Source organism: Meleagris gallopavo, chromosome 19, assembly GCF_905368555.1.
Source record: "Meleagris gallopavo chromosome 19, MGAL_WU_HG_1.1, whole genome shotgun sequence".
Taxonomy (NCBI): Eukaryota; Metazoa; Chordata; class Aves; order Galliformes; family Phasianidae; genus Meleagris; species Meleagris gallopavo.
In genome coordinates, this window is record NC_139422.1 from 9757547 (window position 1) to 9771012 (window position 13466).

Consider the following 13466-nt stretch of genomic DNA (forward strand, 5'->3'; position numbering starts at 1 on the left):
TTTCACAACCAGCTGAAATTGCAAGGGCAATTTTGATGGACAGAATGCAAACCTCTAAATTAAGCTTTGGCAGGAGGCTGGGCAGCAGGAAAAGGCAGCTGGATCCAGTGGAGATGAGTATGTGAATGGATAGATGGAGGTCATTGTTTAACAGCTGCTTGTTCCCTGGATTAGTTGCTGTATAACCAACAGGGTGATTTTATTTGCCTATAGATGAGTGTCCTAGGCAGCAAAACATCATGAAGTACTGATTTTGGAGAGCAGTATAGGGAAGGTTTGGCCTGTAGCTCATCTTTCTGTGTGTCCTGCTCCAGCTATGCTGCATTGCATCTTGGGTTTCAGTGTCACACAGCTCATGTAGCTCACATCCTCACAGCCCTGGGTTGCGGTGTGCCCCGTGCTGCTGTGTGAGAAGGAAGGAAATGGGTCGGACTGCAGTAAGGAGGGGGGAATTGTGAAAAAGCTTCTGAAAGGCAGAAGGTTTTTTGCATTTACTGCATTTTTCTGAGCACTCATTGCCCGTGTGAGCCAGGCTGTGTAATTAGCTGCTTGCCCTGATAAAGGAGCACGGGGCAGTGTGAGAGATATGATAACAGAATAGCATTCTGCCTAAATGACTGGGCAGAGACCTCACTTGCCCCAGATAGCATGTGTGGAGTTTAATGGGGGCTGCAGCCCTAACACTGTTTAAACTAAACAAGATAAAAGATTCTTCCCGGGGCTTAATCCAATTATAGTGGTGTTGCAATAATGCTTGAGAATGTGGGTCGCTCTCTCCTAGGGGGCATGGGGAGGAGTCTGCCTTGCTTCTGATTTTTGTCTCACTTTGTGTTTACAAGGAGCTCTCCCCTGACCCTGGGGCTAACAGCTTCTGCTGTAGGCACTGAGGTGTCTGCTGCCTGCAGCAGCTCTGCCCGTGCTCTGTGCATGCAGCAGGGTAGCTCTGCACAGGATCACAGCTGGTGTCCCACTATGCAGTACCTGTGGTGGTGTGGCCTTATCCACCATGGATGGGTGCACTCAGGGCAGCACTTCCCTCAACCTCCAGAACCCGGGCTGTAGTGTCTCAAAGCAGGAAGCCAAGCACGCCCTGACCGCAGGTAGCTTAGGGATGGTCTTGCAGCTCCCTGGGGGATGCCATCTCTTTGCCCCTTGCAGCAGCATCCTGTAGCACTCTATTCCAACAGTGGGCTCAGAGCTGTGGGAATGCTTTTCCTCTTAACAGTAATGAATTGGGCATTGTGTCATTTTGTTGGTGGGTTTGAATTCTGTGATGGCATAATAACCAGTTTTTTTTTTCTGAGCCAGATATATTATATGTAGGCTTTATCTAGTTTTCCTTTTCATCTGTGCACTTTTCACAACACGCAGCCATTACTGCACTACTTTCCTCCCTTCTGCCCAGTGGAGGGCAGTGCCTAGGGCTGTGGCTGGGCCCTGGGGTGCTGCCCGCCCAGGCAGGGGTGGCAGGGAGTGAGGGGATCTGAGATTTTTTTTTTTCCATCTTTTTTTTTTTTTTTTCTTTCAGTAGTTTTCTTAATTATCCAAACAACTCATTTCCCTTTCTGTCTGCTTAGGAGGAAACAGCTGTTGGCGCTTTGGCCAGATCTTTTAGTAGCTGGAGCATTAAAGAACGCATTTTGCCAAAACATACAGAGTGTGTCTGAACTCAAATTCCTGAAAACCCACCCCAACTGGCACTGCTGAGTGCAGAGGTGGGCAGGAAGGGTGAATGGGGAGCTTTGCAGCATGGCACAGACTGCAAGCAGCACAGCCTGTGCTTTGCTGCTGCGTCTCTGAGTGTCTATAGGGCTGTGAGTGGGAGTCCCCTCCTGTTGGGTTTCAGTGCATTCTGGGGTGGGAAGGCAGGAAGAGCAGCTGAGCTGAGCCATGCCACTGACCCCTTGGTAAGGTCAGGGTGGGTGTGCTGGGCGCCCATTACCAGGCATCTGCTCTTGTCCCCCGTGTTCTACCTGGGCAGGGGGACATGGCTGGGGCTGCCTGGGGCCACAGCCCTTCCTCATCCCTTCCCCTCAGTGCAGCCACCAAGGCCATGCCCTCGTGCACAGTGCTGCTTGGGTGCAGCTCCACTCCAAGGCGCTGGGGATCCTCCCCATGCCGGTGCCCAGAAGGTGATGCAAGAACTTTCTCATTTATGTTACTCTGTTTTCTTTCCCCATGAGTTTTCTGACAAGTTGATGCATGCTTACATCTAGGCTTGGAAAAAGGATTCAGCAGGACGATGCGAAGCCACAGCACTCAGGATTAATTGCTGGGGATGGAGATGGTGCCTGCAACTGCTGCATTTCAGCAGAAACAAGGAGGGTTCTCTTGGCTTGCCCTGCCCATGGCACTGGGAGCCCATGGCACTGGGAGCCATGCAGCGCTATGGGAGGCTGTTGGGGCATCGAGGCAGGGCAGGAGGGAAGTGGGGCTGATGGGCCAAGTGCTTCTCTTGATGACTCGCTGGTAAACTGGCTTCAGCTGCTGCATGCGGTAACTGTGGAGTTAGAATTGCAGGGTACTTCCCTAAAAGGGTTTGTGGTGTGGCTTTGCTGTTGTTTTATTGTTGCTTTTTTTCATCGCTGAGTCAGGGTGGGATACTGCTGGGCTCTGCTGCTCGGGGCAGGCACTGATGGCTGTTCCCATGTCCTGTACCTAGGAATGAGCTCAGCAGGGATTTGTGAGCAGAAGATGCTGAAATGTGAAGAGCAACCCATGCACTTTGTTGCCTTTGTGTTAGACGCACGTTTCTCTCCTGCTTTTTGGATAATAGGGAGGTCAGCATGAAGCTTGCCTCCCGCAGTCTGCACAGAGCCTCTGCCCTACAAAATATGGGTGCAGACAGTACCAAAAGATACCAGCTTTTTTGTTATCAGGCTGCACGGGAGCCAAGGTCTCGCTTAGTTCGGTGTGATCATGGCTTAAGAAACCGCAGAGGGGAGGTTTGTTCCTTCTGAGGGGCACTGGGCAGTTCTGCTGTGCTTACCGTCCTGTTAGACTCCTTGTGGGAGCTGTCAGGGGACGTTAGGGGAGTGTATGACTTGTTTGCAGTCCCCTCTGCTTAGGAGCGTGCCCTCTGGGCAGGGCTTTCTGCCCCCCGCTGCTGACACAGCCCTGCTCTGGCCCCAGTGCCCCTTGTGCCGTGCCCTGAGCCTCCGCAAATGACATCTGCTGCTGCCTGCCTTCCTGTGTGCATTTGTCTCTTCCATGCAGAACCTGCGGAGTTTTCCTCACCCTCCGGTTTGCTACTGATTGTACTGAATGCAGTCGCTGTCACAGCTCCACAACTCATTTGATGTGATGCTTTAATCTGGTTGAAATCGTGTGTAAAATCACAAGGAAAGACAACGATTTTTGCAGGAGTGCTGTTCTTCAAGTTCGTGCTGTCAGAAGTGGCCGTGGCTCCTGGGCAGCCTTGGAGCTCACTTTGCAGATAGCTCTCCAGTGCTTTGTCAGAATGGACCCCTCCTTGCAGCTTGCACAGTGTGTGTGTAGTGCACTGAATGCCTCAGTATGCTGACTTGTCCAAACTATTGTTTGGAGACTGCACCAGAGTTGCTGTTTCCTCATTAGAGTAGCTTTTGTCAGAGCATCTTTAATCAATGGACTCCCCAGAGACAGCATTTTTAGAACTTTATCATACCTCTACTTGGAAGTTCTCTGCACTGCACCTTCTGAAGAAACTAATGAGATGCTGTGAGAGTTTGGGCTACCGTTAATTAGAAAAGGTCTGAGGAAGAAGTACTGCACACACATTCATGTTATCTTGGCTTACGCATCTCCTCTATCCTTCTGTCTCTTCTTTCCAGATTGCACAAACAGCAGATGGCCTGGATGCTGACCTCTGGAAGGATGGCCTATTTAAATCCAAGGTCACACGATACCTGTGCTTCACAAGATCATTTTCAAAAGAAAATGTAAGTCCGTTTGCTGAGTGTCTGCTTGATTTGCATTTGTGCCTGGTGTGTTTTTACCTATATAATGATTAAGGTTGTGGAGCCAATTATAATTCAAGCAAGTGTTTAGCTGAACTGAGGTGACCAAGAAGACAAACTGCAATGGCCAGATACTTGTGTTTTGCCTGTATTCTTTGGGGAAGGAAATCATTGGCGAAATCTGTAATAAAGGCAGCAGAAAAGTGCGTGTTGGCATTTCAACAGCTCCCTTCCACGAGCATTTTCTCTTCTTGAAATGGGAGCTGCATGCTCCAAATGATGATGAACCTCTAGCTCTGATCACTTGGAGAATTGTGTAATAGTAACAAAGTAAATGCTAGTTGCTGAATCCAGGGGCACCAAACATGTTTTCTTCCAGGATTAGCTTTTCTTCCATTATTTCTTTTGTGCCAATTCTTGAAAGTTTGCCCACACTGTGCGTACACTGCCCTATACTTGTAATCTTCCAGTATGGCTGTGAAACACTCGGCTATTGTTGATTGGTGGCATTGTGTGCTCGCATCTCCATATGCAGTGAGAGCCTGATGCCTTCTGCCTTCACTTAATTTTTCAGCTGAGGGTAGTGTGAAAACTTTCTCCTTTCCAGGAGGAACTGTTCAATTCTACAATGAATGCACTCCATCTAGTGGGTAATTCTGCTTTTCTTGGCGTTTTAGATATTCTCAGGGACTGAATTCTCAAGGGTGTAGTGATAGCATTTTGTACTTGAGCCTTTCCCAACAACAGAAAAGCAACTGTGACTTTGGAGGTTGATCACAGATCTTGAAATGAAAACCAAGGGCCTGTCAATTCCCAGCTTTTGACCTTTATTCCGTCCACTTTCCTGCTGTCCTCCAGATTAAAATAAAGCTCTAAAGCTATGCTTCCTGGGGTCGACAGATGATAATTGTGCAATATATCCTTGAGTAGCTGCAGTAGCAGGAATAATAGCCCAGAATAGATAGGGAGGATACTAAACAGAAAGATTTGTGATTATTTGGTATTAAGTTTATCTGTGGCTACCTTAAATGCAAGGTTGTCAGAAATAATTACAGGATAGTAGCAACTACTGGCTATCAGAGACAGTGTAAATCCCCTCAGTCAGTGTCCACTGGGCTTTGGCATGATTCATCTGCTCAGCATGGTTTGGGAATACATTCCTCATATTTATGAGGACTGAATTAAAGCAAATGTAGCAGGAGGGCTGCGAGGGTCTCAGCTGTGCAGCAGACGGAGGTGCGAGGAGCAGCACAGGCTCTGTGCCCTGCGCTGGGGCTGAGAGGCAGCCTGTTGGGGCGGGCGCTGGGCTGGGGCACCGCTGGGCAGCTGCTGCACTGAGCTGTGCTCCCACGCCTGACGGCTGGCGAGGAGCTCCCTCTCTTTGGAGGCCCGATTTCCTGAGGGTGGTCAGCCTGCTCACACCTGCGGGGATTCCCTCCTGAGGCTGCTCCTCCATCCAAGCTGAACAGAAGGTGCAGAAGATGGCTCAGGATGAAATTTTATTTTTTTCTGTATTGTCTTCATGTTTATAAAGGCTGCATAGTAACTAAAGTATAGAGTTTTTTTCTTACATACATCAGTGTAGATTGCTGGCAGCAGTGTTGGCTTTAATGAGAACTGCAAAGAAAATCTGGTCTGTTGTGGAGGCTGTCATTCTGAATTGTGTTTTTAGCTCTTCAAGCCTTGATTAATAGGACAAGGCATCAGTTCAGAATTCATATGGACTCAAATGAAGTTCTTTGTTCCAGATGGCCTGCTTTTCTGGAGCACGGCTTTGTTCGGAGCTAGAACTGTCTTTATTCAGTACTAATTAGCTAATGCATGTAATAACTTTGGCTGTGTCTGCGTGAACCATCTTGTAATGCTTTCTGCCATTGTTGTCACAGAAGCGTCGTGTTGCTCTTTTAGAAGCAGTGTGAGAGCACTAAGGTTACCTGATTAACTGTTTCTTTTCTCTCTTCAGAGTCACTTAGGAAACGTCTTGGTTGATATGAAGCTCATTGACATCAAGGACACTTTACCTGTGGGCTTCATCCCCATTCAAGAGACTGTTGACACACGTAAGTTGAGGCTGTTTCTTCAGTCTCATGCCCTGGTCCTGCACAGTTGGCAGGCCACATCCTGGGCAAAGGGATGCTCTGAGCGTGTCTGCTCTGTGAGGCACAGGAACATTTCAGGGTAGCTCTTCCTGTGTTCCCCAGACTCATTAATACTGCCTGACTGCCATTGGCCTGCTTGCATGAGTGGAAAGGAAGAACTTCTCCTTCCATCTTGCAGGGCTGGACTGGGCCAGTAAGGGGCAGAGCTGCCATGCTGGGGGATATTCACAGGCGTGTGCTGAATGCACTGGGTTTGTGCACAGTGCTGTGCTCATGCACATGCAGCTTTGTACCACCTGCACAAACACAGGCGCAGGGCTCAGCATGGAGTGCTGAGATGTTTGAGCTTGCTGAGAGAAGCCAGGAAAAATATTGTCCTCACTTCTGCAAGGCGTTAGTGACTTTCTCACAGTGTTTAAGAGAGCAGTTCCTAAGCAGTGTCTTCTGATCCCCTGAGACTGGTGGCAGCCGCTGACGCTGTGCTGGGTTGAGACAGCCTGGCCTGCAGCAGGCACTGAGTGCTCTTTGCTTCCAGTGCAGAGGGACCAGGAGAGCAGCCCAGGGCAGATGGCTGGAAGGGTTGCAGGGCACGGGGTGTGACTACACAGGGTGCACGCTGCTGGCACCTGTCCATGTCAGTAATGAGATCCAGACCTGTTATAGACAGAAAGGAGGCATGTGAACCTGCTCTGCAGGGAACCATTCATTCAGGTCTGCAGCAAATTATGACTTTTTTAGTCCCTGCTGAACTGGTTCTGATTTGAACACGTAACCTAGAAGTGAAAAGTTCTGCAACCTGGTACTGGGTGCCTGATCTGTCTCCCTGTCTCCCTTCCCTGGAGAGTCCCTCAGCAATTCCTGTGCACCCTTGGGCGTGTGGAGTAGTTGTCAGCTGCTGGTGCAGCGTTTGTAGCAGTGCTGGTAGAAAGGTGAGAGGAGACTTTGTCCTTAATTTAAAATGCATTGGATTTGCAGCCCATGTAGAGGCACTGTCTGTATTAATGAAGTGGTGCATATCCCTGTCTCCATTAGCATGACTGAGCACATTTCGATTGACTGTTTATAATATGTTTACTTAAAATTAACTCAGGTTAAGCATGAGTAATTAATGGATTCTGCTCCTAAACCAAGTTTGCTGCAGACTCTAGCCAAGTGTGGAAGAGATTGAAGATGAAAGCAAACACTTGGCTTTGTACTTGCTGTGAAAGTCGAATAAGAGGCATGAGTTTTGTTTAAAACTGAATGCTTTGGTTATGTGAGTTTCTGTGTTCTCCTCTAAGGGACGCTTGACTTACAGTAAATAGGTATAACATTCCTTAGTGGTCTTGACAAAATTTTCAGATGTGAAAGTCTTAAACCCTGAAACAGTATCCTAAAATCATTTTTAGACATGCCAAATACAGGCCATACTTTTTCAAAGCAGGAGTGGACTGGAACTTAGGGATATAGGTATTGAACATCTATAGAAAGCAGCACTGTGAATGCAAAGGTGAGTGCACAGCTGCTGTACTGTGACCCACCTCACTGCCTGTACACTTGTTGGTACTGGACGGCAGGTTTCCAAGGCCAGGATGGATTGCATTCTCTGAGATGCAGATTATGAAACAGGAGGAGCCTACAGAGATAGGACTGCTTGCCATCTGGTGAGGTGAGGGTGTATTTTTATAGTGGAGGATATTTATTCATATTAAATTGGAGAGGTTTTATTTTCCAGGTGCTTTCGGATTTTTCATTCATTGTCTGCACTTTCCATTTTTCACTTTATCTGTAAACTTCTGTCATGTCTTTTAAGTGTCTGCATGCACAAATGGGTACCTCACCTTGCTGACATTGAGCCCCGCAGATTATTTAGGAAGAGGTGGAGCAGATCTGTATCTGTGTACCAGTACCATGTATTATCCTGCGACTGACCCGTAACTGGATGTGGATTATCTGCATGCAGACAGACAGCAGCCTTATTATACATCAAGTCATGCTACAGATAAGCCTTAACTTTGATGGGCTTGACTTATTCATAGTGGATAACATGGAAACAAGTGAAATTTCCCTGTGATGCAGCATATGGAAGGGCTGTGCAGGAGATGCTTCTATCCTTTGAATACAGCTCAGCCCAGTTCTCCTGTTGGGGTCTCAGCAGTTACTGCTTTGTAAATCTGATTTTAACCCTACAAAGATGCCACAGCATTTGCAGTGGGAGTATCACTTCAGTGCTAACTGACAATCAGGACAGGTTGTTAGCACTTAAAATGTGTGAGTTGGACAGGTGAGGTTTATTACTAGCTACTCTACACGGCAGCATGTTTTCTGCTCCTCCTCAGTGCAGTTTGATTGGCTGTCTGGAAGCACTTGACAGAACAAACTGCCTGGTTTCTTCAGCAGATACCGAGTCTGCTGAGTCAAATGCCAGCTTAGAAAGAGGAACTGAATGTGAGAATTATATCATAGAATGGCTTTGGTTGGACCATAAAGGTCAGGCAGTTCCAATCCCCTGCCGTGAGCTGGTTCCCACCCAGTGGATCAGAGTGCCCAGAGTCCCATCTAGCCTGGGCTTGGTAGAGGGAAGTATAAAAACCACTTGTCATTTCTTTTCTGGGTGCAGTGTGCTATCCTATGTGTGATGTCTTGTCTTCTCTGCAGAGGGAAGTAGGAAGCATTGGTTCATCACAGTGCCCAGTAACAAATCTCACATAGTATACAGAGAGTTCCTGATACAAAATTTTCTCAGTCATCAAATGGCACTGTACTGACTGGTTTGCTGACATGTATCCGTTTTTTGGCTTCATTTCCTGCCATGATTATCTGCCTAGTATCTGGAGAGACAATAAATAACATTTATACCCTGATCTTGCATTAAAAAAAAACAAACAAAAACAAAAAAACCAAACACCTCTGTCCTGGATTGTTTTTGCAGAAGAAATAGCTTTCAGAAAGAAGAGGCTGTGCATTAAATTTATCCCTCGAGATTCTACAGAGGCAGCCATCTGTGATATCCGAATCCTGGGGAGATCTAAGCAAGCCCCTCCTCAGTACACATTCATAGGGTAAGTAGCACTACTCCTGAAGCTGATCCCATATTTTCAGTTGTAGCAAGGCTAAGTGCCATGTCTTCCTGTAATTACTAAGTGGGTGTTTGTAAGAACTGGAAAGGTCCGTGTGATTACAAGTGTTACTGATTGTGATGTGGAAACTTGTTAACTTGGAGTTGCTGGAGGAACGTTTAGACATTATATTGAAGGACGTGGTTTGGTGAGAACTCTTGGTGGTAGGTGGATGGTTGGACTGGGTGATCTTGTAGGTCTTTTCTAGCTTTGGTGATTCTATGATTTTGTTGTTATTTTTTCAATAAAACTAGTTCTTGGTAAGAACTTGGCAGAGCTGTTTATGAAATTTACCTTGATAGTTGTGCACGTATGTGTCATTAATGTCTTCTGTGTTGATCACCCAGGGAGTTGAACAACATGGGCATTTGGTATCGGATGGGCAGAGTTCCCCGCAACCATGAATCTTCACAGCCTGCTGCTCCTTCCCAAGCTCCGTCTCCAACACCAGCTCCCAACCTGCCAAGGTGAGTTTTCTGCTTTGCAGCTCTTTCTACTTTGTGCAGTGTGGCGTGGTGGAATCAAGACCAGGAGCGCTGCCTCAGTATGAATAACTGTGTGGTATATTTTGTAGTTTCAGTGTGCATGTGAGTTACCTGGAGGGTGGGCCAGGACTGTAATCAAGCTGATTTCTCTCCTTGACGAAAGAGAAGAAGTATGCATACAATCTTTAATGGGTAGGGAGACAAGTTCTGCTCGTTCTTCAAAATCAGTCCACTCATGTTTTGAAGTAGTAGCCCTTTTTTTGTTGTTTCTTGGACCCATCACACTATGCATCAGGTTTTCAGTTGACATCATGTATGCAGAGCAGACTGTTCACTGTGCAGTGAGCAAGAGCAGCAGTTTTGGGCAGGCACTGGCATGGTGTCTGTCCAGGTTGTTTTCCCTGTTGTATGGTATCTGTGTGTGTACAAATGTATGCACGAGTATACTTAACTTATAATAGTAGTCCTGTAATGACAGCTTACTTGCTGCATTTCTCTGGAGGAAACAGTGTTGTTAAGCAACAAACCAACCTAGAAAGATGTTAAACTGAGCGATTTATACTCCTAGATTTGATGTGAAAGCACAGCCATGTAAGATAGGCCTCTAGTGGTGAGTCTGGTCACACTGAACTGCTGCCCCAGCCATTGCCAGGGGTCAGCATGTTTTCTACAGATTCCTTTGGTTTTTTTGCTTAGTAGAGCAAAATACATATTTTTGCATTAGGCATTTGGTGTACTGCAAGTATCTTTACAGTATAACAGTAACTGTTGAAAGCTGAAACATCAAAGGAGTCAACAAAGAGCAGTTCCAGGGAAGTTGTATACAAAGGTCACAATCATTGCAGAGAATGATGCTTTTAAACTGCTTTGAGCTGTCCCTAAAAAACCTATTGAGTATATTTATAAAGCAGGTATGTATATTAGAGCCCTCACCTGCACCCCAGACTTAAATCTGCTGTCTTATGGTATCTCTTGACTTCTCCAAAGAGTTTGGGTGCTTTTTTTCACCGAGAGGTTTGTTCAGTCACAGGCTGTGCCTCGGCCCCTTGCTTGCTGTCCTTCCTTGCCAGGTGCTCTGCATGCAGAGGTGCTGTGCAAGCAGAGGTGCTTCCGTGTTTCTTGAAGAGAAATGGAGGCAGAAGAGGTGAAAAGTCATCAGGCTTCTGGAAACCTGTTTGCCTGTGTTCACCAGGAGTTATTGCATTGTTTTGAAACACCACCGGTCATAAGCTATGTGCTGGTGAGGGCCTTGCAAGATCAGAGGGAGAGATGTTCTGATTTTAGAGCACAGCTCTTCATTTTCTGTCTGCAGAAAATTCCTGCATGGGCAAATTTCCACAATAAAGAGAAAAATTATCATAGAGAGAGAATGTCAATGGCAGTCCTTAATCACTAAGTGTGGAAGGGTCACTTTATAGCCGAGCAGGGAAGGCTGCAGAACAGCTTCAGAGCTATTGGGAACAGGGCCAAAATTAGAGCTCAGAGCATCAGCAACAGTCTGAAAAGAAGTGTTTACAAGGCTTATATATTTTATAACCTCTTGTTGTACAGTTTATGGTTTACAATGGCTGCAAGGAAATTGGATCGGTTTTGTTTTACTTGCCAAATAAAGCAAATGTCAAAATAGTCAATATAAAATGTATTCTAATTTGGCTGAGTTAAAACAGCCAGTATGCAGTGGAATAATTGAATGTTACATTAATGCCTCCTAGTAAAAACCACCTGTCTGTTGCCAGCTCTGCTGCCATGCCCACCATGTGATTTAGAGATAACTTTTACACCACCAGCCTGATCATTCAAAGCATCTTTCATGTCTGTTTTTTACTCTGATTATTTATTATTCAATATATTTTGTAAGAAATAGAAATATACATAAGGGTGCGCCCTGGAAATATTTCATTATTACGGGAAATGCATGCTACTCGAGAAGCCTTTTCTAATACTATATCAGCAATGTAGTAAGTTACTCAAGTTTAATGTTTGTGGAAGACTGTAGTCACAAGTAACCTCTTATTTTTATATCACCATAGAGAGATGCGATTACAGCTGTAGCCAGTTTGCCATTTTATTCTGTGTGGATGAATTCTGACAGGAGCAGCAATGAGTTGCTCTGCTACTGTGAGTGCTAAGATCAAACTGGTGAGCAGTGCAGAATGGAGCTCTGTGGAGATCCGGCTCTTGGGCCGGTCAGGTATTTATGCTGTTCTCTTCAGCTGCTGGCTAGCTTTATAAAACAACTTTAAATCAAAATGTTGTGCTTGGGTCCTTCTGAGCAATTGTTAACTCTGAGTATAAACTAAACATATATAAACTAAACATGGAAAACACAGCACTCAGCTTCTGCACAGCAAACCTGTCTGCTGGGGAGAGCTCCTTACAGCAGGAGGTTTCAGTTTTTATACCAACAGTGTTGGCTCTGCTGATCCTTGATGCAGGTTGCTGATGGCCATCAATGGAGGCTCATCAGAGCTTTGTTCTGTGTCAGAAGTTTGACCTCTGCAGCTTGCTACTTGGCAGAACATTGCTTCCTTTCTGTGCGGAGGGGTTATGGCTCACATCAGAGCTGCACAAGGGGAGGCTTTGTTTGATATTCTTACTGGACTGCATGTGTTATTTTCTGGCCACTTCTTGGTGTTCCATACTGCAGGCGCCTGTCTTACTGGTCTCTAATGGCTGCAGCAGCACATCCCAGCAAGGATGGCACGCTGTGCTGTTCTGAGAGGCATCAAGCTCCTTTACTGCCTTTTCTGTCTAAATCCTGTGACAGGCCCTTGGCATTAATGGCAGCCTGGAGAAATGCCTTTGCAGACTCCTGTCCTGGAAAGCTGCTACTAAAGAGCCGTTCCTGTTGACTTAAGTCACCAGTGAGAACTCAGTGCGAGTACCCTCAGTTCCTCACACTGTGATGCATGCGCCCTCCAGTACTAATAATAATGCCAGTTCTGCATGTGCCTGCATTTTTGGTACAGTGGATAATGGGATAATGCTCCCGCAGAAGAGGTGCCAGTAGCAGGCCATTCACCTGGCCTTCGGCGTGCTTTTGTTTCATCCAGCCTGCAAGTCAGTGACTGCAGTGTGCATGTCGGGGCCCTGCAGGAGTACACAGCAGCAGCATGTAAGCAGTGTCTCAGGGCTCAGACCCTCTCTGGTTCGGGCTCTGCCTGGGCTGGCAGAGGGCTGCTGTGCAGTGTCCCCTTCTTCTCCAGTCCACTTGCAGCTGGATCAGCTCCTGTGAGCCCGGCGCTGACCTCCTCTTGCTTTGCCCCATGACTCCCGTGGCAGCTGCAGCTGTGTGCAGCGTGCGGCCCCTCGGGAGCTGCTGAGCCCCACCACCACCGCCGGGCTGCGGCCGTTTGTCAGCTGCGAGCAGATGTCAGTCAGCGCTGCTGAAGGGTGCTTTGCAGTGACAGACATAATTGCACTTAACTTCGTGTGTGGATGTTATCAATCTGTGACAAATACTTTGGGAAATGGAGCACTCTGATTGCGGATGATGTGTCACAGGCGCTCAATCTTCCTCTTGGAGAGACTGGGATTCAGTCACAACTTTTACTTGTTGATGTCAGGTTTTGAAAATGTCGATTGTCGCTGACCCGGGAGCCGCTCCGTCACGCGGGGCTGTCGGCTGCGGCTGGGAGGAGGAAGAGGCGTCTTTGTGCCGGGTGGCCACGGCGGGGCCTGGCTGCTCCTGGCCTGCAGGGTGAGCCCAAAGCGAGGGGCTGGGCAGCTGCTGCTGGGGCCCAAAGTCTCCATTGCCAAGCAGAGAAGTCAGGTTTTCAAATTGATTTATTAATGGTGTTCGAACTTTGTCCTGTGGGCTTGGAAAGCGATCAGCGTGTGGCTGCC

General features: G+C 47.1%; 1 protein-coding gene across 10 annotated transcripts in view; it reads left to right on the forward strand.

The window, feature by feature from the left end:
• MVB12B (multivesicular body subunit 12B) overlaps positions 1-13466 on the forward strand; it is a 52102-nt gene that overhangs the window by 6136 nt on the left and 32500 nt on the right. For all 10 annotated transcript variants that reach the window (XR_014887223.1, XR_014887224.1, XR_014887218.1 and 7 more), the window contains 4 exons: positions 3813-3920; positions 5902-5998; positions 8949-9078; positions 9483-9602. Coding sequence is in view for 3 of the 10 variants with exons in the window: in XM_085239153.1 (XP_085095279.1) it covers positions 3813-3920; positions 5902-5998; positions 8949-9078; positions 9483-9602 (455 nt within the window). In the remaining 7 variants the exon portion in view is untranslated. The remainder of the gene's footprint in view (positions 1-3812; positions 3921-5901; positions 5999-8948; positions 9079-9482; positions 9603-13466) is intronic.